At 45.1% G+C, this 27,183-nt stretch overlaps 2 protein-coding genes across 8 annotated transcripts in view; one reads left to right on the plus strand and one right to left on the minus strand.

Moving 5' to 3' along the window:
- The window catches only part of OSBPL11 (oxysterol binding protein like 11), an 89,248-nt gene that overhangs the window by 37,989 nt on the left and 24,076 nt on the right, over positions 1-27,183 (minus strand). For all 4 annotated transcript variants that reach the window (XM_075933184.1, XM_075933183.1, XM_075933182.1 and 1 more), the window contains 3 exons: positions 4,245-4,313; positions 3,164-3,339; positions 2,263-2,342 (listed from right to left, as the gene is read on the minus strand). In XM_075933184.1, coding sequence (XP_075789299.1) covers positions 2,263-2,342; positions 3,164-3,339; positions 4,245-4,306 — 318 coding nt within the window. In that variant the 5' untranslated portion in view covers positions 4,307-4,313. The remainder of the gene's footprint in view (positions 1-2,262; positions 2,343-3,163; positions 3,340-4,244; positions 4,314-27,183) is intronic.
- The window catches only part of LOC102456685 (glycerol-3-phosphate dehydrogenase [NAD(+)], cytoplasmic-like), a 72,931-nt gene continuing 68,074 nt past the window's right edge, over positions 22,327-27,183 (plus strand). For 3 of the 4 annotated variants that reach the window (XM_075933188.1, XM_006137653.4, XM_025178813.2), the window contains exon 1: positions 22,327-22,425. The gene's annotated coding sequence lies outside the window, so the exon portion shown is untranslated. Of the gene's footprint in view, positions 22,426-23,961; positions 24,101-27,183 lie in introns of those variants that run through there. The other variant, XM_075933187.1, reaches the window with a different exon arrangement.

Below are 27,183 nucleotides of genomic sequence, written 5' to 3' on the forward strand. Positions count from 1 at the left end.
AAACTTCAGGTGCCCCTTCCTTTTATACTCTGTCCTAGCAGCCACATGACCAGCTGGGACCAGGCTGCAATGCCTTCACCATTTTATGGTACAGTACCTCATTATATACTAGCAGTTTTACCAAGTGCAGTTCAGGTGCATGCTGGAGGGTGGGGTAAGGAAGTGCACTGGCCTCCTGCCAGCACACCTCAGGCTGGCACAGGGTCAGGTGGAAGCAGTCTGGCATTTGGCAAGGGTACCAGCCCAGGGACGGGGAGGGAGGGACCAGCCTAGTGTGTGGGGAGAGCAGCTGGGATGAGAAGGGAGTGAGTTGGGGGCTTGGGCTGGGGAAAGGGAGCATGCAGGCCTCCCCAATCAGTGCTCCCTGGGCCAGGAGGGGGTGGGAGAAAGCCACACAAGCCTCCACTGGCAGCATTCCCCAGAGCCAAGGGGGAGGGAGGGTCCTCACAGGCTTCCCCCACTGGCATTCTCCAGACCCGGCTGGAGGGGAAGGGGGGCCATGCAGGCCTCACCCATCATGCTCCCTGGTCCAGTCGGAAACGGGTGACTGGGCTACAGTGTCCACTGCTCAGCAGTGCATGCAGGAAGGGCCCTGCCAATGGGTCCTGGGGGGAGCAGCTGGAGCTGAGCTGACCAGCCCCAGTGGTGTTCTGGGGAGAAGGGGCGGGGGGGGGGGGGGGGAGAGATAGGGAGTTGGTAGTGGTGGGAAAAGTTTGTGGTAGGAAGGCCATTTACCAGCAGCAGGCAAAATGGAGGAGCCCCCAGTGATCTCTCTGCAGGAGAGCTCCCCCCTGGATTTGCTGCCCTCCAGTGGTGAGTAGGAGGATTCCCTTCCCCTCCTCCCTTTCCAGGTTATGGAAAACTATCAAATTCCAGGCACATCTGATTTTCCTGGAACAACCAAACCCTGACCTTGCTTTAAGTTAGGATAAAAGAACGCTGCACACCAAATTTGGTGGTCCTTGCACAAGGGTGGGAAAGAGGTGGCTAGCAGGCCGGATCCAGAGCACCAAATCCAGTCCATGGCCACCTTGCCAACACCCTTACTACAGAGCAGGGACAGCTGTTTTTAAAGAGCAGGCTGCTAACTGCTCTGCAAGCTGGGCAGGGAGGAGAAAGCTTCACATTGTTCCCACCCACTAACAAAATCCGAGGTCCCACTGGCCACTTTCTGGCCAGTTGGAGCTGAGAAATTTTGCTGAAGGCAGAGGCAATGAATGAAGCCTCCTCACTCTTCCTCCCTCCCTCTCTGTGTTGGAGCAGAGCCACATGGAGCAGCACTCTCCCCCACCACCACCCCACACACAAAGGCATGGAGCCTATCTCAGGTTTGTACAAAACTGCTGGCTGGGAGCCACGTAGGTAAGTGCCTCCCAGCCAAAGCCTGCCTCTGGTACCCCATCTCCTCTCCACTTAACTACCTGCCCCAGGCCACCACCCAAACCTTCTGTATCCCTTCTCCCCATCTCCTCGAGGTCACAACTCCCTCCAAGATGCTGCACTCCCTCTTACATCCTTCCCTCATGCCAAAATCCTCTCCTGCACCCATACCCCCTCCCTGACTCTGCACCCTATTCTCCTGCCCCACATCACCACCCAATCCCTCTGCGTCCCCTTCCCCCCCCTTCTCCTAGATCACAACTCCCTCCCAGACCTTGCAACCCCCCTACACTCCTCCCCCAGGCCAGAATAATCTTCTGCTCTCATAATCTCTCCTGGACCCTGCACCCCAAATCCCTGTCCCAGAGCATAACCCCCTCCTTCATCCAAACTCCCTCTCAGACTCCACACTCCCTCCTGCATCCCAGTCCTCCATCCCAAGCTCCCTTCTACACCCCACCCGCCGTCCCAGCCCCCTCACTCTCTCCACAGAAGTGCAGCCCTTGACCTCTTACCAAAAATCTTGGAGTGACCCCCACCCCATTAAAAATTATTGCCCACCCCATCCTAGCTCTTTACCATTTAATTTGGAGTTCTTGACCCATAGACAGATATGCAGACAGAAACCTCTAAAATATAGAGAGATTTTTGGAAAAGACCATTTCTATTACAGACTATAGGTCAAGTGTACGCAGCCACCTGGTCATGTTTTCTTCCTAGGTTTTGGGAAGTGTTCAGGTTTCTACCTTAATCTTAGCTCATGATTTAGCCGAATATATCAGTTTTCAGTTACTTTTACCAGAGACCTTAACCATTCAAGAATGTGAATATTTTCTCTCATGTTTTTATTTAAAAAAAACAAACATTAAAATCATGCAGTACCTTTCCAATTGCTTCTGTGTGATGCTGCGTGCATATCTGGAGTCTACTAACCCAATGCTGCCGTTCTTTAGCATCAGTGGCTGATAAATAGCAAACAAAAAGAATTTCGTACAGGAACAAAAACTGAAGTACAGGCAAGAGTACAGATAATTTTTCTTAATCCTTTAAAATAACACTAATGTGGCACTTGAATACAGTAGGCTCTCTCTTCTCTCTGGGTAAAGAGAGAAACCAAATAAAACTATTTACAATGCATGGAACCAATAGTGTATCCTAGTTTTATTGTCCTTCAAAAGGAATGTACAACTTCCTTTTTGCTTAACTACATCTAAGACAAGGAGACACACAGGTCAGGAAGACTGCAGTAGTGAGCCTCCAGAAAAAAGGAACAAACACAATTAGCCCATGTTTCCATAAAAGTTATTTTCTATGGCTCTAGACTAAGATGCTTATAGAGCAGTGGTTCCCAACCACTGATTCAAGTATCAGTACTGATACCTTAAGCTTCTTTCCATGGGAATTATTGGCTGGCTATCTTCCAATCAGCAATCAAATTTTAAAAGTGAAAAGTCTAATATTAAATATTAGTCTAGTGTGGCTCATATTGAAAAGGCAGTGCAACATTGTTACCTACCGTAACTTATGAAACACTGAAATACAGAACTTAAGGGACTGCCTACTGAGGTTCCTTCTCAAATAGAATTTATGGTCTTGGAAACAAAGACACCATCCCAGAGATATTGGGGCCGCTCACTATTACATTATATTCTGCGTGTGTAGTTTTGTTCATCTGTTTCTAAAGCAAACAAAGAGACAACCAAATGCAAAACTACAACTAGATATAGCAGGTAGGAGTGTCCTCTAGTGGAAAAAATCTTCTGTCCAAGAACTTAAGTCATACCTCTTAGTTTATACTGCTCTCCACTAGCTGCATTAACCGTGAAGGTATGAGAGTCTTCATCACTGGGTGAAATTACAGCTCCAGCTAGCTGCAAGGTACCTCTGGGTTTTTGATTTCTAGACTGTTCATTCACGAAGTACTCCAATAGGCCAGCTTCATTGTTTAAAACAAAAAATCTGTGATTGTGATAAAAAGTCCATTTATAAAATAAAACTAATGCACGTCATTTTAACATAAGTCACCACCACCCAACCAAGACTATCTCCATCTAAGTTTGGGAGAATTGGTTTTAGTTTTAATTGGACCATGAGACACCAAATGTATTTATGCAAATACAACTTGTCAGCATAACCTCAGTGCACATACTAACTACAGCTTAAAATTGCACAAGATGAAATTCATACAATGACTATTTCAAGATCACAACTTTGCACGGTGTACATGAATTGTTGCTAAATAAATTAAAAGTACATTTATGATACTTCAGGAATGTAGTCTTGAAAGATTTAGCAATGGGCATATGAGAAACTTTAGGACACAGCAAGGACAGCCACAAAGATAGGGGAGCGCAATTTATACCTCTGGACCAATGCTAGTTAGGAGGAAAACACCTTGGAACTTGTACAGCACACAAAAGAAGGTATTTAAGAGGTATCCTTAGCTAAATCTCTGCCACTAGTGTTGTGCAACCTGCTGCAATTAGACAACATGTGCCTCCAACTGCAAAGCTGGTTGCATTGTTGTGGTGTCATATGAACTAAAGTTTGAGAAAGTGTTGCTGAATGCCCTCCCTTACACTCATACATCACAACAAAAGGCCATTTAAATTCATAATACTCTCACTCTGCTTTTCATTAATCTCTTAGTCATGTACTAACACAAAATGTTATTCCTAAAATTGATGTAGCAGGTCCATTTCTTATCTACTTGGTGGTTTAACCCAATATTAAATCTGAAAAATACATAAGCATTTTCCACTATTTTAATTGCTTAGCGGAAAAAAATGGCTGAAAAACATACTGATTTAGATAATATCAACCAACCTTATTAAAAAAAATTCAACAACAACATTTGGACTTACCGATACTGCCAGCCAGTGACGAGATTGGTATATTTCATTAAATACCCATAAATATTTTCCATGTGATCACTGTCATAAAAACAAGACAAAAATCAGTCACATAAGACCAAATTAATTAATAATTAAATCCCTTACAAGTAGAAGATCTATAGCATCATTTATGCAGTCTGAAGTCTATTTGCAACAAACTGCTCAACATTTATTTTAAGGAGAATGTGTTTGACTGTTTTTGCAGGCTTACTGCAGAATAAATAAGTTTTTAGCAGACTTACTGGGCAGTTGATATAACTAAAGAATGAGAATTTTGAATATGATAGAGACACTTCTAGACATTTAAAATGCTTCAACATTAAGTGCTCAATATACTATTTTGATTCCTGACCACTAGATGTGGGTAATAGAATAGTCAACTAACTGCATAAATTGTTAGCAGTTAGTTGACTATTCTATATTCCCCAGGGGTGGGGCTGGTAGCAGCGCAGGGTGACAACAGCCTCTGTTTGAGGGAAGGGGGGGTCCAAGCTCCCTGCAGAGAGAAGCTCCTGGGGGAGAGGGAGAAGGGAGGCTGCCTGCGGTGAGCCAGGACCCACCGTGAGCAGAGGCTGCTTCCTGGCAGACTCCCCTGCACCTCCTCCCCAGCAGCCTCTCTGATAGAGGCAACCGCGTGGAGGGGAGGGGCGGGGCGGAGCAGGCAATACCACAGAGCCAGTGCTGGAGGGCAATGAACTATTAAGCTGGCTCCCCCTGGCACCAGCTCCTGCTCCCCCCCCTTGCTGCCTCCGATACAGAGGCGGGGGGGGGGAAGAATGCGAGTAGTTGAGAAGATTAACCAATAAGCTTAGGTTTACAGGTTAATCATCTACTCGATTACTCATTCACATCTCTACTGACTATCACCCTTCTTCTCTCAAGCAGGTAGTTCTGAAGTTCTACACAAAAATAGTTTTCATCACCTTAAAAAAAGACCTGTATTAATCTTACTAATTAAAAAGAAATCCATCATTAGTCACTACTAATTAAGGATATAAAGTTCTATTTATGTTGAATTTCCAGGACATCAACAACTACACTAAAACTGCCTTGTTACAAATAGAGAAGATGCTCTGAGAAGCCCCAGATATAGTTTAAGATCACATTAACATTAAGGTATTAAAATGTCTTCATTTGTTCTATAACAATTTGGCACAAAAATGAATAGACTTCTCTTCTGGGGCCAAAATCTGTAAATAGCGCAACATTATCTCCCACTGAAGACAAGAGGCACATGGAGCAGCCAGCACTAAGCAATACTAAGCTCCATACACAGAACGATTAGCATTTATTTTCAATTAAACTTTTGCCAAAATAGTCAGTTACTCTGAATGTACTGGTTAGTGGGTGTCTTCTTATGAGAACAGCTCAGAGTTGCCTTATAGCAGTTCCTGGAGGCCCCAATTTCATAGGCACAATACACAGAGAAGAGGGTACAATCCAAACAGACAAGACAAGACGGGGGGAGGGAGGAGAGTTCTCAATTTTACAATGGGGAATTGAGGCATATAAACCATCAGTGACATGCCTACTGTGATGGGTTAGATCACAGAAATCCCTCTGGGATGGTCCCCCCCCTACTAGGGATGTGAAGAACTAGTCACTACCCCACCCCTTCCCGCCTCTCTCAGACAGAGGCAACAAGGGGGGAGAAAGAAGGGGAATTTCAAAGCGACACTACCACCTGAAGCCTGGGGCCAGATCCTGGGCTCTACATGGCACTGCCATTTTGAAACGCCGTGTGCAGCCCAAGACTAGCTGGGCAACCCCAGGCTGCATGTAGCATTTCAAAGCTGGTGACTCCCTTGCTGACCCTGGGTTCCACGCCAGGCTTTCACCTTTGAAGTGTAGCAACAGCAGTAGGGCTATAGCTACACTTCAAAGGCAGAGGCGCCCTATTGACTAATCGAACAATCGATGCAAAATGCATTGACTATTCAATTAGTTGATACTTAACATCCCTACCCACCACCACTATCTGACTGAGCCACCTATACCTACCTTCCTGCTCTCTGGCCTCTCTTCCACCTCCACCCCCACCTGTCCTGCAGGGCCAGAAGCACTAATCTCCCTTAGCAGAGAGTTTGGATTACTGCACCCTGCAGAGCAACACAGACAATGAACCACTTCAGCTCTGGGAGAACTTAGCTATAAAGCTGCTGAAAGCAACGAGGAACCAAAACTCCCAAATCAATGTGTTTTACCCTGAGTCAAAGTTTTACACAGAGAAAACTCAAAGATGTCCACCTTCTTTAACAACTGAAGAGAAATATGCACAAAGGTTGCTCACCTTGTAAGATTTACAATGGGCTTGCTAATAAACAGAATGTTTTTATTAAGTACAAAAATTAGGATTTTAGTGGTTGCAAGTGAAAACAGATCAAAATCTTACTAAAACAAAAGATATCAGCTAATTCTAATATACTAAAAAACTTGTTACATGTGAATTCTTACCCTATCTAAACAGCTTATCTAAACATCTTTTTCAGAAGCTAAGCATCCCCTAGCTTGGGCCTAATCCTTCCCACTGTTCAATCTTAGATGTTTCATTTAGGCATCTTAGGTGGTTAAGTGGGGAATCTCCTGGTGTCTGGCAACTGTCCCATTATTTGGTTTTCCCCTCTTATAGCCATTTTGCCCGAGGCAGGAATTCTTTGTGCTTAGTTCAAACTTCTCTTACTTCAAGTGGAAAAGTACAAGATCCAAAATGGGTTACAGCATCAGATGGCCTTGCCTATGTCTTTCTAGGACCAACCATAGTTTGCGTGTCCAAGAATAAAATCATTCACAGGTTGTTGGCTCGATCACCAAGCCATTTAAGTTTCCAGAGCATCAGTAATGGCCCTCATTAGCACTTTTAGCATTCTAACCAAATTCACACTTCATATTTCGAACTTCACATACAAGAATGATGCATGCACAAAAATAGGATAAACAGATTTAGCAGACTGTAACTTTAAAATAGATATGTTTCATGAAGTATTCTGTTTAAAGCATCTTCAACTCATGCATATTCACAAGCCAATTCTCATAAAGCATGGCGGGACCCATAACATCTATCATCACAGAGGAAATATGCAGCAGAACCAGGGACTGAACCCCAGTTTCATGCAACTGCAATCATTGGCTTTAATGACAATTAAATATAGAGAATTATAAAGATAATACTCTATACATATTTTCTTCATAGTTAGCTTCAAATTAAATCTCAAATCTTTGCCTTATTATAACAGTTGATGGTTCTTACATTTTACAAAATTCAGTATATATGGGAACACCTTACCTAGGTAACTTACTTCAGGTAAACAAGCTTCTCTTCGCTACTAAAAAGCACATGCTGGCAGAACATGGCTACTGAATCGAAGGGATTATTGTAAAGTCCATTCATTAACAAAGACTGCTAAAGCCAGCAAGTATCAGACACAATGGAAAAATCTTTGTGCCCACAAATAAATCTGTTGCCTATGTTTTGTTTACAAAGGGTTTCCCTAACATAACAATGTTAACTGTTTACATATGTGAAGTTCTGAACTATTTAAACATTACGCAGAAAAATATATCAAATTACATCTTAAAGCCTTTTTTATGACATATCGAACAGGACATTCCAAAGTAGATGCTCAATTACTATCCCATAAGAGGTCTTGCTGACTGTCTCTAAGAAGTATACAGACAGCTTATTAATTATACTCTAATTTTTTGCAGTGGAAACCAAAGCAAGTGGCACTAATTTTTACCCAATCATAGTTAAGGATGTTAAATAGCGGTTATCTGACTAATCATGTAATCCAGGGGTGGGGAACCATTTTTGGTCAGGGGCCACTGATACACAGAAAAATCAGTCAGGGGTCACACACAAGAGAAGCAAACACACAAAAAACAACCATCACCACCCTCACCATTGTGGCCCCTGTCTGAGAAGGAGAAAGACACTCCCCACATTCCCCATGCACACCAGAGCCTAGGGGGGCCCAGCCTAGTAGATATTGTGTGCTCCAGCCCCACAGAGGGACAGCAGAAGGGCTAGAGCACCAGCATGGCCTCCTCAATGCTGGGGGGGGGATCCCTGAAGCCTTGGGGGCCGGATCCAGACAGGTCAGGGGCCACATCCCGCCCCAGGTTCCCCACCCCTAGTTGACAAGAGGGCCCTCTTATGGGAGCTGGCACAAGCCCGGACTAAGCAGTCCTGGCTCGCACCGGCTCTGGACCGCTGCAGCTCTGCATTTTAAATGTAGTAGCCACCATGTTCTTACTACATTTAAAATGCAGAAATGCAGCGTCCTGGATCGGCATGAGCCAGTACTGCTTGGTCCCGGCTTGCACCAGATTCAACAGCCCCTGTTCAGGGTTGGCTGCAGGCAGGGGCTACTCCAGCAGCAGCAGCCTCTGTCCGCGGCCAGCCCTATCCATGGTGAACAGAGGCTGCTCCTCCCACTGCGAACAGGGGCTTCTAGATTTGGCACAAGCTGGGACCACACAGCCCTGGCTCACACCAACCCAGGATGCCACATTTCTGCATTTTAAATGTAGTAAGAACCCAGTGGTCCCCCCAGCACTGGCTCCTATTCCTCCTCCCCCCCCCCCCCTTTGCTCTGCATGAGAGGCAGTGGGGGGAGGAGGGGAGAGCAAGTAGTCAAATACTCCATTCAACTATTCATTTACATCCCTAATTATAGTACATAAAATGGCATATCTATAGCACAGAGCTTTTAAGAAAAAAAAGGCAATTTAATTTTATGTAGTTGGTACCACAGCATATTGAAAACTAGCCAAAAATGCCATAAAAATTGCACATCTTTGGTACACACTCATGACTGACAAATTGCATATTTATTTACATGTAATTGCTATTCTGTCAATTTCTCTGTGATAGACATTTTACTATCACAATGTGCAGATTTGTAATAATTGTGCCAAGTGATTGCAACCTCCAGTGACTTTTACGAGTGTTGAACACTTCTGAAAATCAGGGCTTTAACCGCATTTTTACATCCCTAAACTAAACAGTTAAGTCCAAGCATTATTAAAACGTGAAACTATTTTTTCCACAACTTACTATGATTACGCCATTTGTATTGTTACTGTTGGTCCTCAGTCAAATGATAGTACAAGTTGGACCTCCCTAGTCCAGATGAGGGATTTTGCAGGACCAGGGGAGGTCATTTCTGGCCTTCCTGCTGCTAGCCCCACCCCCCGGACCTGCCCCTCCACTGGGCTTCCCAGCTCCCCCCCCATCAGAAAGGGGCAGCAAGTGGCAGGTAGGGGGGGGGGAAGGGATACTTCAAAGCAGCAGCACTGCTTGAAGCCTGGGGCCAGACCATGGGCTCCACGCAGTGCTGCCGCTTTGAAACACTACATGCAGCCCAGCACCAGCCGGGGTATTCCCCGGCTGCATGCAGCATTTCAAAGTGGCAGCACCGTGTGGAGCCCGGGATCAGCTGGGGATTCGTCCGCTGACCCTGGGCTCCCTGCAGCGCTGCCACTTTGAATCGCCACAGGGAGCCTGGAGTCAGGGTCCTTGCAGTGTTTTAAAGCAGAAGCACTGTGTGGAACCCGGGATCAGTGGGGGATTCCCCAGTTGATCCCAGAATCCACATGGCGCTTTTGCCTTTGAAGTGTGCCAACAGCCGTAGTAGGGGCTGTTGCTACACTTCAAAGGTGGAGGCACCCTATTGACTAATCAAATAGTCGATGCAAAATGCATCAACTATTCGAATAGTCAATTTGTTGATATTTAACATCCTTAATGCAGACCCCCTAATTCAGGAATTTCAATAAAAAACACCAATGCCCAATTCCAAGAAGCAAATACGCTTCAAAAATTGACCCTAGTAAGAGATTAAAGCAGAGACACCCAAACTGCTTGCCACAACTTTCCACTAAGGATGTTAAGAGGTGGGTAATTCGCTAATCTTGTAGTCAATAGAATTTTTACTGACTACACGATTAGTTGATAAGGGAAGACATGTTCAGTCCCAGCTCACACTGGGTCTGACAGCTAACTCTGCTGGTTTGCTGCCGCTAGCGCAGCCTCCCCTTGCTGCCCCCAGCGCTGCTGCCTCTGATAGAGCTGCAATGGGGATAGGTCCCGGACCCAGCGCGAGCCAACGGGGGGAGGAAGAGGAAAGGCAGCACTGCAAAGACAGTGTGGAATTGGCTTTTAAGCCAGCTCCCTCTCCCCTCCTTTGCTCTTTTGATACAGGCTTAGGCTTATCAGTTAGTTGTCTATTCACTCACATCCCTATTCCCACCAAAAAAAATACCTCCAAAAGTTACTAAAAATTAACCATAATCCAACATTTCATCAGACTGAGAAGTGCTGTGTGCTAAGAGAAAAGCTGCAGACTTAACAGCAAGGTCTGGTGACCCCCCCATCACAACATATTTATTACAGGACAGTGCCTGAAAGCACTGCCAGAATCAGGGTCCCATTGTACTCAATTCTCCAGGAACACTTAGGAAACCAGCCTCCTCCACCAGGAACTTCAATTCAATTGCAACAAAGTGAGTAAAGCAAACAAAAAGCAGAAAAGGGACAGAGGAAGAGAATTATACATAGCAAACAGGATGCACAACTCCATGTTTTTAAAAAATGTAAACCAAGTTATTGTTTTAAAAATTCCTAACTGAAAGGCAATAACCCAATCTCAACATCTGCTCATCTAAAAATCTCAGAAAAAGTGTGAGATTTTATAATATATGCTTGCTGCATATATTCATTTATTCCTCTTTTTCCTGGACTAGTCAGAAGTTTCCATCTACATAGCATTATTACTTCTCTTTTTTTTAAACAAGGGAACAAAACAAACCCCATAACTTCCTCTCTCAATAAGTCCTTAGTACTGTGGTACCAATCCCATATGGTTCTGGGAAACCACCAAAATCCTAAGAGTTCTACTCTCCCTACTGCTGTCTTTTGGGCATGGCTGGGATCCTACAGATATCTAGTGAGAAGGGGCAGAACTCACTTGATCATTTTAAGAGCACATATTGCAACATACTTTGGGTTTTTTTCCTAACTAGCTTTTGAGGGGGAAAAAAAATAGGAAGATTCAAATAGTTCAATTCACTAGTACAGGCAGTCCCCGGGTTACGTACAAGATAGGGATTGTAGGTTTGTTCTTAAGTTGAATCTGTATGTAAGTCGGAACTGGCGTCAGCCGCTGCTGAAACTGATCAGTTTCAACAGCGGCTGAATCTGGACGCCAGTTCTGACTTACATACGGATTCAACTTAAGAAACCCAGGCGTCCCCAAGTCAGCTGCTGCTGAAACTGATCAGTGGCTAATTCCAGGAAGCCCGGGGCAGAGCAACTCTGCCCCGGGCTGACTTGGGGACGCCTGGGGCAGAGCAGCTGGGGTGCTGCCGGGTTGGTCCAGTAGCGCCGCTCCTCGGCGCTACTGGAGCAACCCAGCAGCACCCCAGCTGCTCTGCCCCAGGCGTCCTGATTCAGCCACTGCTGAAACTGACCAGCAGTGGCTGAATCAGGACGCCTGGGGCAGAGCAGCTGGGGTGCTGCCGGGTTGGTCCAGTAGCGCCGAGGAGCGGTGCTGCGGGACCAACCCGGCAGCGCCCCAGCTGCTCTACCCCAGGCGTAGGCAAGAAAAGCCTGGTCTGCTGGGGGGGGGGCACTAGCTGCACCCCCCTCCCCCAGCAGACCAGGGAGACGCGGGTGGCGGGACCGCCCGCGTCCTCCACAGCTTTGCTCCGTCTCCCTGGTCTGCTGACCAGAGAGACGGGAAGCAAAGCCTTGGAGCACACCCACAGCGGGACAGCCCAGGCGCGCCCGGGCTGTCCCGCTGCGGGCGTGCTCCGCGGCTTTGCTCTGCGTCTCCCTGGTCTGCAGGGAGACGGGGAGCAAAGCCTTGGAGCACGCCCGCAGCGGGACAACCCAGGCGCGCCCGGGCTGTCCTGCTGCGGGCGTGCTCCGCGGCTTTGCTCCACGTCTCCCTGGTCTGCTGGTGGGGGCTCCCCCCCCAGCAGACCAGGGAGACGTGGAGCAGCTTTTCTCGCCCCGGAGGACGGGGGCGGCGGGACTGCAGCGCATCTGGGCGTCCCGCCGCTCCAATCCTCCAGGGCGAGAAAAGCCCCGTTCGTAAGTCGGATCCGCGTAACTCGGGGACTGCCTGTATTTCAATAGCAGTTGATTCAAACAGCAGATTTGAGGTGTTCAAGCTCTGGGAGGGAGAGAACAAAGGGGGAGGAGTAGGGACAGAACGTGAATCAGCAGATTTGTGGTGCTCTGAAAGTGCTGGGAGGAAGGGGAAGGCATAGGTAAGTGCAGGACCCCAGTGCGCGAGAGGCGCATGTGGGAGGACGACCGACAGGGTGTGCACAGGCTGCATGTGGGCTGTGTTCCCCACCAATGACCTAGATAAGAGGGTTATAAGAAGTAGCCAGGAATCATGTAAAAATGAGCCTCATTTCTTTCTTTGACTGAGTTACTGGTCTAGTGGATGGGGGCTGGGAAAGGGAGGGAAGCAGTAGATAAAATCTATCTTGATTTTGGTAAAGCTTTTCCACAGTTCCACATGCAAACTAGGGAAATGTGGTCAAGATCAAATTACTGTAAGGTGGGTGCACAACCTGCTGAAAGACTGTACTCTCAAGAAGAGGATATTAAATAATGACAAATTCAAAGTATTTCACATAGGAAGGAAAAAAATCAGATAGCTACAAAGTGGAAAAAAAATCACTGACTAGCCATTACTAACACTGCTGAAAAGAAGCTGGGGGTTATAAAGGATCACAAACTGAATATCAGTCAACACCACGATGCAGTTGTGAAAACGCATACAGGTGTGAGGTGTATTAACAGCAATTTAATATGCAAGATACGGGAAGTAACTATCCCACTCTATTTGGCACTAGTGAGGTCTTAGCTGGAATACTGTGTCCAATTCTGGGCACCACACTTCAGAAAGATGTGGACAAATGGTGAGAGTCCAGCAGAGAGCAACAAAAATGATAAAAAGTTTAGAAAATCTTATCTATGGGGACAGTGTAAAAGTTAAAAAATTGGATATGGTTAGTGTGACGGACCCCGCCCCCTCATGCTTTATGAGGTGGACTCATGGACATGAATATACATAACTCAAAGGTGGTTTGAGCAAAATATTTCATGTAACCCATCAATCTTCATGTCATGATCTGCTGGTTCTGTTTACCTTACTCTGTTATATGTACCATTTGTGTTTAGAAAATTAGACACATGAAGTGGGGAATACTTGGTGAGTTCCAAATGTGTAAATGGGAGACATGGAGGGTGTTACCTGCAACTTCTAGATGAGCCACTGTTAAACAATCTTTTGTCCTTAAGTCTGAGCAGTGGTTGGTAGGGAGTGTCCTCAACTCCTTAACAAAAGGAATAAGAAAGCAGAAGCCTAGGTCTTTTGGCTGGGCTGCACCTGAAGGAAGGGGCCGGAGACCCCAGGGTGGAGAGACAGCCCTGGTTTGGAGGGGCAGCTGGAAAAGAGATTTTAGGGTGAGTTTGATTAAGTTTGTACTGAGGTTTCAATGTAGAATTAGCCAAGCGGTTTTGTTTCTTGTGATTTGTAACCCACTTTGCTCTGCCTGTCTTCACTTATTACTACTTAAATCCTACTGTTTCAACTGAATAAAACCATTTTTATTTCTATCAAACCCAGTGTAAGTGATTGTTACCTGGGGGGGCACCAGCGTGCACATTCTCCCTTTCATTGTTAAAGGTGGCTTACCTAATTCCTTGAGGTCTGATCGCATCTGGGGAGTGCTCTCTCAGGAGGCTGTGCCCTAAACTGCACTCTCCTTGGACCTGAAGTGGTTCAGTGTCAGTATTGCTTCTCAGTGGGGGCAGGGACCTTAGCTCGGGGCCTTGGCTGAGGAGACCAGCAGAGCTGGCCTAGCAGGACCAGGCAGTGAGGAGCCCCAGAGAGCAGGAAGGCAAGTGGCAGTGGCCGTTTCACCACCCCAGGGGGTCATCTGTGACCACACCCCGTCACAGTCTTGAGAAAAGAACCTCTGGTAAGTCTTCAGACCCATGAAGGGCAGAGGTAAAGAGGACAGTCATCAATCATTCTCCACGTCCACTGAAGGTAAGACAAGAAGTAATAAGCTTCTTCAGTAGCAAGGAAGATTTAAGTTAGATATTAGGAAATATCCAAAAATAGTTAAGACCTGGAATAGGCTTTTAAGGAAAGCTGAGGAATACTTATCATTGGAGGCTTTTAAAAACAGATTGGATAAATATGTCATGGATGGTTTGGATTTACTTGGTTCTGCCCCAACACAGGAGACTGCACTTGATAACTTCACAAAATCCCTTCCTTATTTTTCTACGATTCTGTAAGACAAACACACCAATAGTTTGATAAAGTAAACCTCTAGAAGTGCTCCAAGAAACTTATTTCAGTGAGACACACTGCTTACCCCTTTACTTATATAAATGTTTCATGACACAACCGATGACCTACAAGAGATCATTCCTCTTTGTTCAAAGTTCAGAGAGGATTTGCAATTACATTAGGCTCTGGGTCAGTAACAGCAATCTTTGCAGCAAAGCTCAAATCCTAATATATTACAAGATATGAATATATCTGTACTCACTGAAAGAGCCAGCATGCACAGAGAGAAAAGTATTACTCCACATGAAAAGTTACTGTCAGAGGGAATTTTAAATCAGCAAAGTGTTTTGAAATACCATTCTGCCTGAACTTGCAAGGGAGGGGAGGAGGAAAGAGATGCATAGTAATGCTTACTAGCCATACTAATGAAACTGTGAGGCGGTTGACTTCACTAACTCTGGGAAAGAGCAGAAAGTTGCTAACAGAATGAAGATACAACACCTTCTGAATAAAAAGTAAAATACTGCTCCCTCTGGACAGCTGTAAAATGGCCTAATTGAATTGCCATTTAGAATGCTTTCTAGTGCTCAAAATAGATCTGCCTGCCAAGTGGGTGTTTAAACCAAATTTAATTTCTGCTTACATTAATACTGAAACTACTCTGTAAATACATCTAAATTTAGCAAAGACTCTTTCCATATACACATAAATATGTATGCCAATTCAAAATGAAATCTAAGTAAATATCTGGGTGACGCTGATTTACGGTATCACAACAGAGGTAATTTTAGAAGCCTCAATAATTAATGCTCAATTTAAAGCATTTTAAAGACGTCTAATTTTCATAGGGCACATTCTCAGCACTGTCTGCAAAACAGGGTTTATTAAAAACACTCAAATTGATCACCTAAAGATGGAGATATGCTAAGCTGTCTGTCCCCCTCTTCCTGCAGCTCAGTCCACCTGCTGCTGTGTTCCTAGTGCAGGGAGAACAGAAGCAATCCTTGCTCTTTCTTTGTCCCCCAAACGAAGAAGCACACTCAGGTATAAGATATTTGACAGAACTTTGAAAGGAGAAATGCCCAAGACCTGCTTTTTCAATATAAATAGCACAATAAGGCATTTTATATGTTCAAAGCACAGCTCCTATTGACTTCAGGTGCAGCTGTAAATGCTCAGAACTTCTGAAACCCCAAGCCTCAGAATTTCAAGTCCAGATTGGCAATCACTATTGAAAAGTTTGGTTTCAAGTTAACAAAGACTAGCATCACACAGAAGCTCTGTGGCAAAATCAGGGATGGAGCATGCCTGGTGTAGATTAGGGATGTAAGAGAGTAGTCAATTAGTGTACTACCTGATAAGCTTAAGCTTAAACTTGTCAAGTAGTCAAGTTGACTACTCACATTCTCCCCCTTCCTTCCCCATGCTGTCTCTATATTAGAGGCAGCAGGGGGGAGGGAGCAGGAACCAGTGCTGGGGGGAGAGCTAGCTTAAAAGCAGGTTACCCCCAACACTGTCTCTGCTGCCTTCCCCCCCACTTTCTCCTCCCTGCTGCCTCTATCAGAGGCAGTAGGGGATGGGGGTGGGGGAGGAAGGGAAGGGAGGCTGCTCCAGCAGCAACCCGTCTGCAAGGGGGCCCAACAGGAAGTTGGGACCTCCTGGGGACAGAGGCTGCTGCCCAGGAAGCAGCCCCAGTCAGCAGGGATGCCCAACTTCCCACTGGGACACTTTGTGGACAGAGGCCACTATCAGCTGGGCAGGCAGCCCCATGACCAAACCTCTGTGTGTCTCTACAGTTTAAAAGGCAATAGGAGCCGGGCAGCCTGCCCCAAGGTTCCTACTGCATTTTAAATTGCAGAGCCAAAGTGGGGTGTGGTCCTCGACCTGGCACGAGCTAGATCTGAACTGAACTGCCTGCCTGCTTGTCCGGGTCGGGGTCCAAACTCCACTGTGGCTCTGCAATCTAAAATGCAGTAGGAGCCAGGGGGCAGGCTGCCCGGCTCCTACTGCCTTTAAAATTGCAGAGCCACGGCGGGATTTCATCTCGGCACAAGCCAGGAGTAAACAGGGCTGCCTTTCCCGGTCAAGTAACTGAGTAGTTGATAAAAATTCTATCGACTACTCAATTACTAAAATATCCTCAATTTAAAATCCCTAGTGTAGATAGAATCTCTGAGGTATTTAACTGATAAAATCTAAGATGTCTCTACAGAGCATCTGCACACTGCAATTTTGCAAAGGAATATAATTTGACAAAATCTGGGCAGATTTTCACAGGGAAAGTCAAGGTCACCTGACAACGGTCATCCCTTGCCAAATTCTCATGGTTCTGCTCCAAAACATGGGGGAGCAAGAGCTTTTACAAAGCAAGTTTTTCCAGAAATTTTTAACCTGGGCAAAACAATGTATTTTTCTCTAGCCTCGTTTTCAAATGGCTGAACTCCCGAAAAAAATCTGCCTCGGGCAGCCACTAAGCATAGAAAATTTCAGCTCAAATAGTAAGCTTGGCAAAGTTACAAGGAATTAAAAACCAGGCCTTATAATAAGAAGTGTTAAGCAATCTTAATGATAGGTGATGCTACCTGCCCCACACCTATAATCAAATGAATCTGTACATGCAAATGAGAGGAAAGTGTGTCATGATAGAATGTGTAAGAATCCGGTATACGTGCCCAATTTTCTAGGGGACTATTCTGTTCTTTATATGTTCTTATAATGTACCCGAAATAGTCATGTGCTTTCTTGTAGAGTATTACACGATACGACATAAGGATCTGCCGTGCTGTTTGTGCTCCCCAGGCGGAGAATTTCATAAACTGTATGTGATGGAATGTTTTGTTATGGTAGGTTTTTCCTTACTCTTTTAAGAGACATGTAGTTATGTGTTTATGTAAGAGAAGCCAAGGCTGAAGTCTCTCCACTTGTGGTGAAAGACAATGGAATTTGTTATGGCTGTTGGCTCCCTCTGGAATTCATTCCACAGTGAGCCATGAACAGCACAAACGATGTAATCTCTCAATAAGGTATGTTAAGGACATTTCCCTGTACATATAGTTTTAGTTGTGGATGCACATTTGGGATCAAATCACTAAGACAAATATGCTATAGTCAGTACTGAGTCTTTTGAAAATTCCTGCCCCAATGGGTTCTACAGCTTTCCCTTACATCAGTTCTCAAATATTTTGGCCCATGACCCACCCCACTCAACACAGATCTTGCCAGGGACCACCAACCAACCGCCCATGATGACAAAATGGATGCAAGACTGGACTGAGGGTGGGAGGTCTTAGTGGAAGGGAGGCTGCAAGAGCAGGTGGAGGGTGGAAGGTTCTGGCTGGAAGGTTGAACGCAGGAGCAGACTGGGAGTTGCGGGTCTGGCTGCAAGGTTGGGTACAGGATCAAGATGAGGGTTGAGGGGTCTGGCTAGAAGGTTGGGTGCAGGAGTGGGGTGGGGGTGGAGAGATCTGGGAAGGGTGCATGCAGGAGGGTGGTGGAGGTGCGGGATCTCAGTGGAAAAGGGTGCATGAGGGGCATTGGCATGTGGGATCTGGGCATGAGGGAGACGAAAGGGGCACTTACCTGTCTCTGTGCCTCCCACCGCTCCCAGACACTGCTCTCCTACCCACCCCCAACTGCTCCTATTGGCCGTTATTCTGGCCAATGGGAGAAGCAGGGAAAGCTTCCAAGCAAGCAGTTTTCTTTGCTGCCATTCCCCCAGGTGGGGGAGAGGGAGTGGCAGTGCACAGAACCCCTTCTTTCCCCAGTAAGCTGGATCCAGCCTACAAAGTTGCTCCGACCTTGCGGGGATGGGGGCTAAAGTGCCAGTGTGGACTCTCCGCTGTGGAGGTAGAGAGCCCCAAGCCTGCAGCTCACCTGAAAGACTGAGAACCATTGCCTTACAGGGTCCTCCATGATGAAAATGCTCCATGGCATCAAGACCTGGATAACATACTGTTGCATAAATTGCAAGGTTTCGTCCCCTTGGAGGCTAGTCTGATTTACCCCAAGAAGAGAGTCACACTTTCAGGCTGGGTCCAACTCAAGTTTATTGGTTGCAACCAAGGTACGGCTAAGGAACTCAATGTTCAGATCAGAGCCGACCCCCAACATCTCATAGGCAGGGGTTTTTATAGGGTTCACATCTTTCCTGGTTTAGGTGCCTTAACATGATAGGTTACTTCATCTTTGACATTTAGCATTCCTATAGGTCAGGTTAATTTTCCAAATGAGGTTAAATACAGTGCCTACTTGCTGAACAATGGGCAAGCCATACTTCCCTTTTTCCTTTCCTGCTTGAGCCGGTCACAAGTTTAAAGGATGTGGAATCTATCCATATCTCCACTTAACAGAAGACTGGTTTCACTTCCCCTCGTCTCCTTATTATAAGTTATTACCTGTGACAGGCCTTGACCTTTGTCATGTCTTACTCCTATACAAATAGCAAATATATCTAAGCATTAGCAATGTATGTATATTGTACGTGCCCCTCATAGGGGAATCAATGGCTCCGGGGGATTTGACTTCCCTTTTACACATCAATACTTTAAAGTCCTGAAAAATCAGTGGATGAAACAGTGAGAGTGTTTACACTGCAATGCAACTTGTTGGGAAAAACACCCAGTTTTGGTGACAAAATGACACTTCCAACCCTGCAAGAGACTTTTGTCTTTCCCCTGCGCTTTATTGTTGACAAAGAGCCAATGTGGACTTTGCTGTATGTTTTATTGAGAAAACTGGCTTCCGCTTCCCACAATGCCTGCCCTCATAGCTCTGCTCAATCCCTCCCCTTTCAAGGCTCCGGGAAGTATCTGACAGCTGAGTGAGCTGCTCCATTTGGGGAACAAAGAGCAAATCATTGGAATGCTCCCATTCTGCCTTGCACTAGAAAGACAGAGGCAGGAAGACTGCTGCTGCAGTGGGACAGCTGGAGAGATTGCTGTGCTGCTTTGACATTCCTCAGCACAGAGAGCTCACAGAACTACGAGAGAATCCCAAGAAGCACAGGGATCAGCTCTGAATTCCCACAACACTGCACAATGGGATGCTTACCAAAAAGGGAGCTAGCAATGTGGTCATGAAATGTCAACAATGGGAGGCAGAAAAAAGAATGTGACCAGTTTTCACCTTTGGCAATTTTTGCATGTCGACAGCACTTTAGTTGCCAAACCTTCCCAGTGTAGACATAGCTAAACTAAGTGTCTGCCCTTACTCCTTTAACAGTTCTTTTCTAGTTCTGTCCATTTCTTTAACACCAGTGAGGTTACCTGCTTATATGCCAACATCCTATGCTACCTTCCCTTTATTCCCTAGTTCTTGGTTGATGTATAAAATGTGACAGGCTTGACTATATTGGGAAAACGTTTTCTTTCATAACATTTGTTACCACAATATTATACATGCAAGTAAATAAGAATGGCTGTTTTAAAAATCCTCTCTCATCATATCAATAATTGTGAACCAAAGATGGACCTTAAGTTCCCTGTAAGCTGCACGGCTATTTTCTGAGCTCCACTCAGAAGTTCAAAGCTCCCGCGCAGGCAAGGAGCTCATCTGACCAGGGGGAGGTGGGGCATTCTCTCGCTATGCAGGCAGTTAACTGGAGCTGCTCTGTGCTAGAAACTGAGCAGCTCCCAGAGCAGGTAAAAAGCAAGATAAGGGAATAAGTGGCTGGGGAAATGGAGGGAAGGAGGGAGTAATTAATTAATTGGCTGAGGGGGAGTCAGAAGGGAGTTTGGAGAGATAGGCAGAAACTCATCCCTCTCGAGCCTCCTGGGACATGGAAGATAAGAGACTGACTGCATGGTGTAGATGGGGGAAAAAGAGGATGGATGGAAGCTGGCATTGGGGCAAGGTGGAGGCAGGGGGAGGGAGTTTGTGCTGTGAGGTGGGGGGAGGTATGGATAATTTGTTTGTGCTTTAGCTGGAGTTAGGACAAGGCAGACTCCTAGTTCCTGCTAGTTTGAGATGCAGGATTTTATCCCAATCCCCACCTGGGCTGGCGGAAGCAGACTGCACAGGGGTGAGGAAAGAGGGTGGGTGGGTGGGTGCTGGCATCTGTGCAGTGAGGTGAGGAGGTAGGAGGGAGTTTGTTTGGGGTGTCCCTGTCTCACTTGCTGCGGTGTCCCCGTCTCACTTGCTGCAGAGTCCTCTCTGTCTCGTTGGGTTGGGGCAGGGGGGAAGAAGGGGAGAGAGCAAGCTGAACGGAGTGGGTGTGTGCCAGGACATTTGCATGATTACATTTCAAACAAAGTTTACACTGGTGCTAATGGCTTTAAAAGAAAACAGGTTTTTTTTAAACAGAATTTTTTTGGAGTGCTGCAGATATCTAAAACTCTGATCTTAATGATTTTTTTAAAATCCGGTGTTACTAAATTAATACATGGTAAATTATATTGCATTAAGGCCAGATCTTTGCTATGTGGTAGAGTTCTGGCTCTTATGAGTCAGAAGTAGCAAGTATTACGTGTAATACTAGTTGTTTTGTAGAATGAAACCTTATTTGCAAGCTCTTTGAAACATGCATCTGTCTACAAATCCTAAAGCCATGTATAGTTGTTTCTAGTGGTGGTGCACATCCACACACTACCTCAATATTAGTGTTACACATAAGAAAATTCAACCCACCCAAGGATTGAAAACACTACCCTAAGGTTAACCACAACCAACTAAATTTTAAACTCAACAATCCTCGTCCATATTGAGTGCTAAGTTGTGCTTAACTCATTTGTTAATATGTATTATAATATAATGCAATTACTCTGTATGGAGAAATCCCAAAAAGAATAAACAGCATCAGGCACTAAGGCTTTTCAAACATCCCCACTGACAAAACATAAAGACTGCATGTTAATGCAGTGCCCCCTGCACCAGATTTGCTGTTTCAGCTCCCAAAAGAAAATGTTTGAACAAGTGGTACTGTAACTTCACCCTGGTATGTGTAATTATCTGCTGATCACAGGTGCACACTGTTCCTTACAGACTACATGAGTGTATTACCTTGTAAATAGGTCAATTAATTTGCCTTTACTTTGAATTAGTTTTTATTGGAGTTTTTTTAAATAAAAGATTTATTAACTTTTGCATGATCCAGGTCACGAGTCTATTGTACCATAGAAGAGATTGGTCCTGAAAGCATCGACTTCTCAGAGATTTCAAGGAGAAGAAGGTCATTGGATACATACAGAACTAGAACAGTAAATCTGTAGCAGGCATGGAGTGGACACAAAGAGGCACTGAGCTGCACATGGGAAGAGACTTTTGGGAACCAAAGGACTGGCACTATGCAGGAAAACAAAGCAAAAAATGGAAAGGGGAAGAGAAAGGAGCTTTAAACAAGGCAGAACATATACTAATTTTAACTTTATTATTAAAGGATTATTAAAAGAAACACACATTAAGAATTAAAGGCCCAAGTTTTCAAATGACTAATTGGACATCTCAAGTTTTTGGTTCCCAACTCGAGTCACCTTAAAGGGCCCCAATTTTCAAAGGCTAGGGGATCAGCAATTTCTGAAAGCCAGATACCTTTCAGACATGTTAAGATGAACATCTAAAAACTGAAGTATCCAAATGTCTAATAATTTGAAAATCAAGAGCTAAGGAATTTAACCAATAAAAAAGCTGTATGAATACACAAGAAAAGTAAAGGTGAAAGGAGAGAGAGAGGGTGATACCAATTGGTTTCTGACTTCTTGATGTCATAATTCTAGCACCAAAGTTTGAGTGTTTTAAGGGCATTGATAACAGAAAAATTACGGGAAGAGGAGGAAGAAAAGTAAGAAAGGGGCAGAGGAGAAGCAAGCCTGCCAGCTCTAAGACAGACTTATCAGGTAATTGTCATTTTGCCTCTGTGGACTGGCTGCAGCAAAGTAGTTTAGAATGATAATTTGAAATTACCACCACCAAAAAAAACCCACGGATAAAGAGTATAAGAAGTTTTACTTTTAAATAGAACAGAAAAGAGAAGATGATGAGAGAGAGAACAGCTAGGGAGGCACCGGAAGAGAGGAGAGTGAAAGTTACATAGAATAGGCCTAAGAAAATTGGCCACTAAAACAGACGCAATTAAACTTCCTTACTCATCACAATACTAGGGATCTTGACTTTATTCTCAAAAATCCAATCTTAATCAGATCAGATATTACTAACTATGCAATTCTGAGGCACAGCACAGCTAAAACTTAGTTATATTGACTTAAGTATATAACAAAAAGAAAAATCAGAGTTAGGAATTAAGGATGAACTTAGCGCCAAGGTTAGAGAATAACCACCCTGGGCTCTCAAATACTACCGTATTTTCCGGCGTATGAGGCGACTGGGCGTATAAGACGACCCCCTAATTTTTTAGTTAAAAGATAGGTTTTCGTCTTATACCCCAGAGCCCCTCCGCCTCCCCGGCTTTGCTCCCGGTGTCCCTGGTCTGCTGGAGACGGTCCCCAGCAGACCAGAGGCATCGGGAGCAAAGCCGCAGCAGCGGCGGGATCCTGCGCCTCTGAGGCTTTGCCAGAGCAAAGCCTCAGAAGCGCAGCACCCCGCCGCCGCTTCGGCTTTGCTCCCGGTGCCTCCGGTCTGCTGGGGACCGTCTCCAGCAGACCAGGGACACTGGGAGCAAAGCCTCTGAGGACGCCCCGGCAGCGGGACAACCCCGCCGCACCTGGGCTGCCCCGCCGCGGCTTTGCAAAGCTTCGGGGGAAGCCGGTGGCGGGGCATCCCAGGCGCGCCTGGGCTGCCCCGCTGCCTGAGCCCCTCCGCGGCTTTGCAAAGGCTTTGCAAAGCCGCGGAGGGGCTCCGGCGGCGGGGCAGCCCAGGCGCACCTGGGATGCCCCGCCGCCGGCTTCCCCCTAGGCTTTGCAAAGCCGCGGAGGGGCTCGGGCGGCGGGGCAGCTCAGGCGCGCCTGGGCTGCCCCGCCGCCTGTATACCCGGTGTATAAGACGACCCCCGATTTTTGGGGGATGTTTTTTAACATCAAAAGTCATCTTATACACCGGAAAATACAGTATGTGTGCTGCAATAATTTAATTTATTTGGTTTCCCAAATTTAATGCACAGCATTAGTAGCCAGACTTATGAGGACCTCTCTCATTTCTCAGATTAACTCCAACTCATCCAAACTTTACTAAGAAGGATTATTACTAAAGCCAAACCCAAGAGGCAAATCACCTCAATTTCAAAATGCTGTTAGTTAATTTTAGATCTGATTAAAAGATTTTTGTAAATGTATTTCATGGTCTCTCAACTGTCTTACAGAGTTTATTTTTCCCCACTCAGTCTGAAATGTAAACATGTTAACTTTAGTCTCCTTAAAATGTTACTCCAAATCAGGTGACAGCAAGGCTTTTATTTTCTGTGTCCACTGCCCTTTAGAATTCACATCCCACTGTGTTCCTCTGAAGTCCCTACATTGTGCACATTTTAAATGCAGAACATATATTTCTTCAACCACAAGTTCCATGTCCTTAATGCCTGAACATCTGCTCAATGACAGAAGCAATCCCCATGTCAAGGTCAGTACAGTTAGTTTACAATATATAATCCATTAAAATTAAAAAAAATTCTTTGCAAAAAATGTGGATAAAAGATCTACCCTACTTGACCAATATTTTCTATGCCCATCATGAGACATTTTGAATAGAGTCATAATGCTATTCTCATGACTTGGAACCATCATCTGCTAGCTACAATGGTTAGTTTATATGAGATTTAGTTATCTATTAATTTGCCTTGTCTTAGCCATCCTACTGCAACCCAAATGGAACTGGAGTCCTCTTTTCCAGCAACAGAGATGGTCTCCTCTCTTTCTCTAGCGGTTATGATCACAGTAGATAATCTAGTAATAAGCAAAATCAGCTCAAAGAAATAATCTTCCTAATGCCCATCAACAGCAAGAAGGGGGAGTCTAGGCAGGCAAAAAATTGCACATCTAATAGGTAAGAAACTACTTTCCCCTGTTCATCTTATGCCATCTTACACAAATGAGAGTTCAATAGCAAAATCTAGTAACAGAAACAACAGACTATCTAGAAATGGCAGGGTGTCCTGAAAGCAAAATCCTGAGACAATGTCATTGTTCATCCATAGTTTTTCAAACATACATTGCAACATCCAAGTGGGCAGTATCAAATAAGTAGGTGCTGATAAAGTGAAGAACAAGAAACCAGGAAAGGATGGCTTACTTTGAAGAGTTCTGATTAAGAAAGAAATATCCATGGTGGTAATAGTAAATATGCAGTTTCTCTCTAACTTTATCTATTGTCTGAAGTAGCAAATATTGTACAGGTTGAAACTCTCTTGACAGGAACTTTCTGGTCTAGCACCATGGATCAGGACCAGAGTCCCAGTGGAGGGCTAGCGCCTCAGAGCCCTGCAAGCTAGCAGGGCAGTAGGAACCCCACATACAGTTGCAGGGCTGTGGGAGCACCATGCATGGCAGCAGAACCCCAGTGCAGAGGCTGCGGGGCTGCCCAGAATGGCAACAGGAGCCAGACTCTGCAGCAGGAACGTGGCATGGCACTGAGAGCTCTGTGCATGAAGGCAACGGGGCTTCTGGGCACGGCAGCAGGAGCCCGGAGTGTACAGAGGTGACAGGGCTGCCTAGTGCAGCAGTGGGAGCCCGATGAGCAGAAGCTGGTAGGGCCATGGAGGCTGACAGATTAGCAAGAGGGGGGAGCCAACTGGGAGGGCAGGGGTCGAGCCAGGGCTGGAGGGGTCTGGTGGCATGGGAGGCAGAAATGACCATCCCTGGTCTGGCAAAATCCTTCATCCAGGACCGGTCAGATTCCATGGGTGCCGAACCAGGGAGCTCCAGTCTGTACTTACCTTTTGAATAGGCAGAAAAAATTGTCATTGTAATTTTGTACTATAAAACCATCAGTCACTGTTCCTCTTAACGCACTGAAGTTGCCACACTCATTTGCTCATTTTATATGTGTGCAACTGATTGTCCTTATTTAATTTCATTCTATGTACCTCAGACCATTTCTCCAGTTTGTCCAGATTACTCTGAATTATAATTCTATCCTCCAAAACAATTGCAACTCCTCCCAGGTTGATTTAATCCACAAACTATATAAGTGCATTCGCTATGCCATCATCTAAATCACTGATGAAGATAGTGAACAGCACTGATCACAAAACTGATCCCTGTGGAATCCCACTCATTATGCCCTTCCAGAATGACTGTGAACCATAACTACTTCCTAAGTGAGTGCTTTGCAGCTGTCTTTATTGACTCTCATTCTGTTTACTTCAGACCATTTACCCAGTTTGTCCAGATCATTTTGCCTTTTAATCCTGTCCACCATAGCACTTGCACCCATCCAAGCTTGGTATCTTCCACAAAATTCAGTGTATTTGTATTCTCGTTAACCATAAAATGTCATTCTAGACACCTACTGCCATTTAAATGTATTTATACATAGATAAATACAACACAATTCTGATTGATGCTAATTAGTTAATTCATTCATGTGACCTAGTTTTGGCCCAGACAAATCCAAACTGAAAAATACAGTTGGGCTCTTTATTTATGTTTGGCCTATGCATGGTATAATTTATAGGGCTGACTAACCCATTATAACTCCCGTCATTTGAAGAAGTAGGCTGTGCCCATGAAAGCTCATACCACCATCTATCTACATGTTTTGTTAAACTATAAAATGCTACCAGACCATTTGTTGTTTTTTAAGTTTAACCCATTCCAGTAACTTACTGTCTTTTCAGTGAGAGGCACAGTAACTGAGTCTTCTTTCTAAAACTCTTGAATTTTTATTTACTTAGTCTATGCATATTAAACTGCATAGCACTATGCATGACATGACAAAGCTTTTTACTATAAAGAGCAGAATATTTAGGAAGCTGAGCTCTAAGCAATGATCAAATTCAATTTACTTAAGGTAAAAGTTGCAGTGAGAATACAAACCACTATCCACTCTTTCCATTTCTTTGCCTTACAACTGGGCTGTCTACACACTGGTGCGATCTTGCACAAAAGCAGCCACTCTTGCGCAAAAACTTGCTGCCTGTCTATACTGGCCGCATGTTCTTGCGCAAGTTAAACTGGCGTTCTAATGTATGAAATCAGGGCTTCTGGCGCCAGAACTCTGACGCTCCCGCTCAGGAATAAGCCCTTTTGTGCAACTGTTCTTGCGCAAGAGGCCAGTGTAGACAGGCAACATGAATTTCTTGCACAAGAAAGCCCTATGGTTAAAATGGCCATCAGAGTTTTCTTGCGCAAGAGATCTACACTGGCATGGATGCTCTTGAGCAAAAGCACATCTCTTGCGGAAAAGCACATGCCAATGTAGACACTCTCTTCTGGAAGAGTTTTTGCAGAAGAACTCTTCCGCAAAATAGTTTTTACGTGAGAACGCACCAGTGTAGACGTAGCCTTGATGTTTAAATATCCACCCAGCAAAACCCCAAAGCTTAACTTTAAGCACACTGAAAAGTCTTGCTTAAAGACTAACAAAACATGTAGATGGTATCACGAGCTTTCCTGGGAACAACCCACTTCTTCAGATGAATGGAGCTATTAAAGGTCCGGTTTCTAAATAAATGGGGGGGGGGGGGGCAGAAATAGTCAATTAGA

Source organism: Pelodiscus sinensis, chromosome 7 (assembly GCF_049634645.1).
Source record: "Pelodiscus sinensis isolate JC-2024 chromosome 7, ASM4963464v1, whole genome shotgun sequence".
NCBI classification, from domain to species: domain Eukaryota; kingdom Metazoa; phylum Chordata; order Testudines; family Trionychidae; genus Pelodiscus; species Pelodiscus sinensis.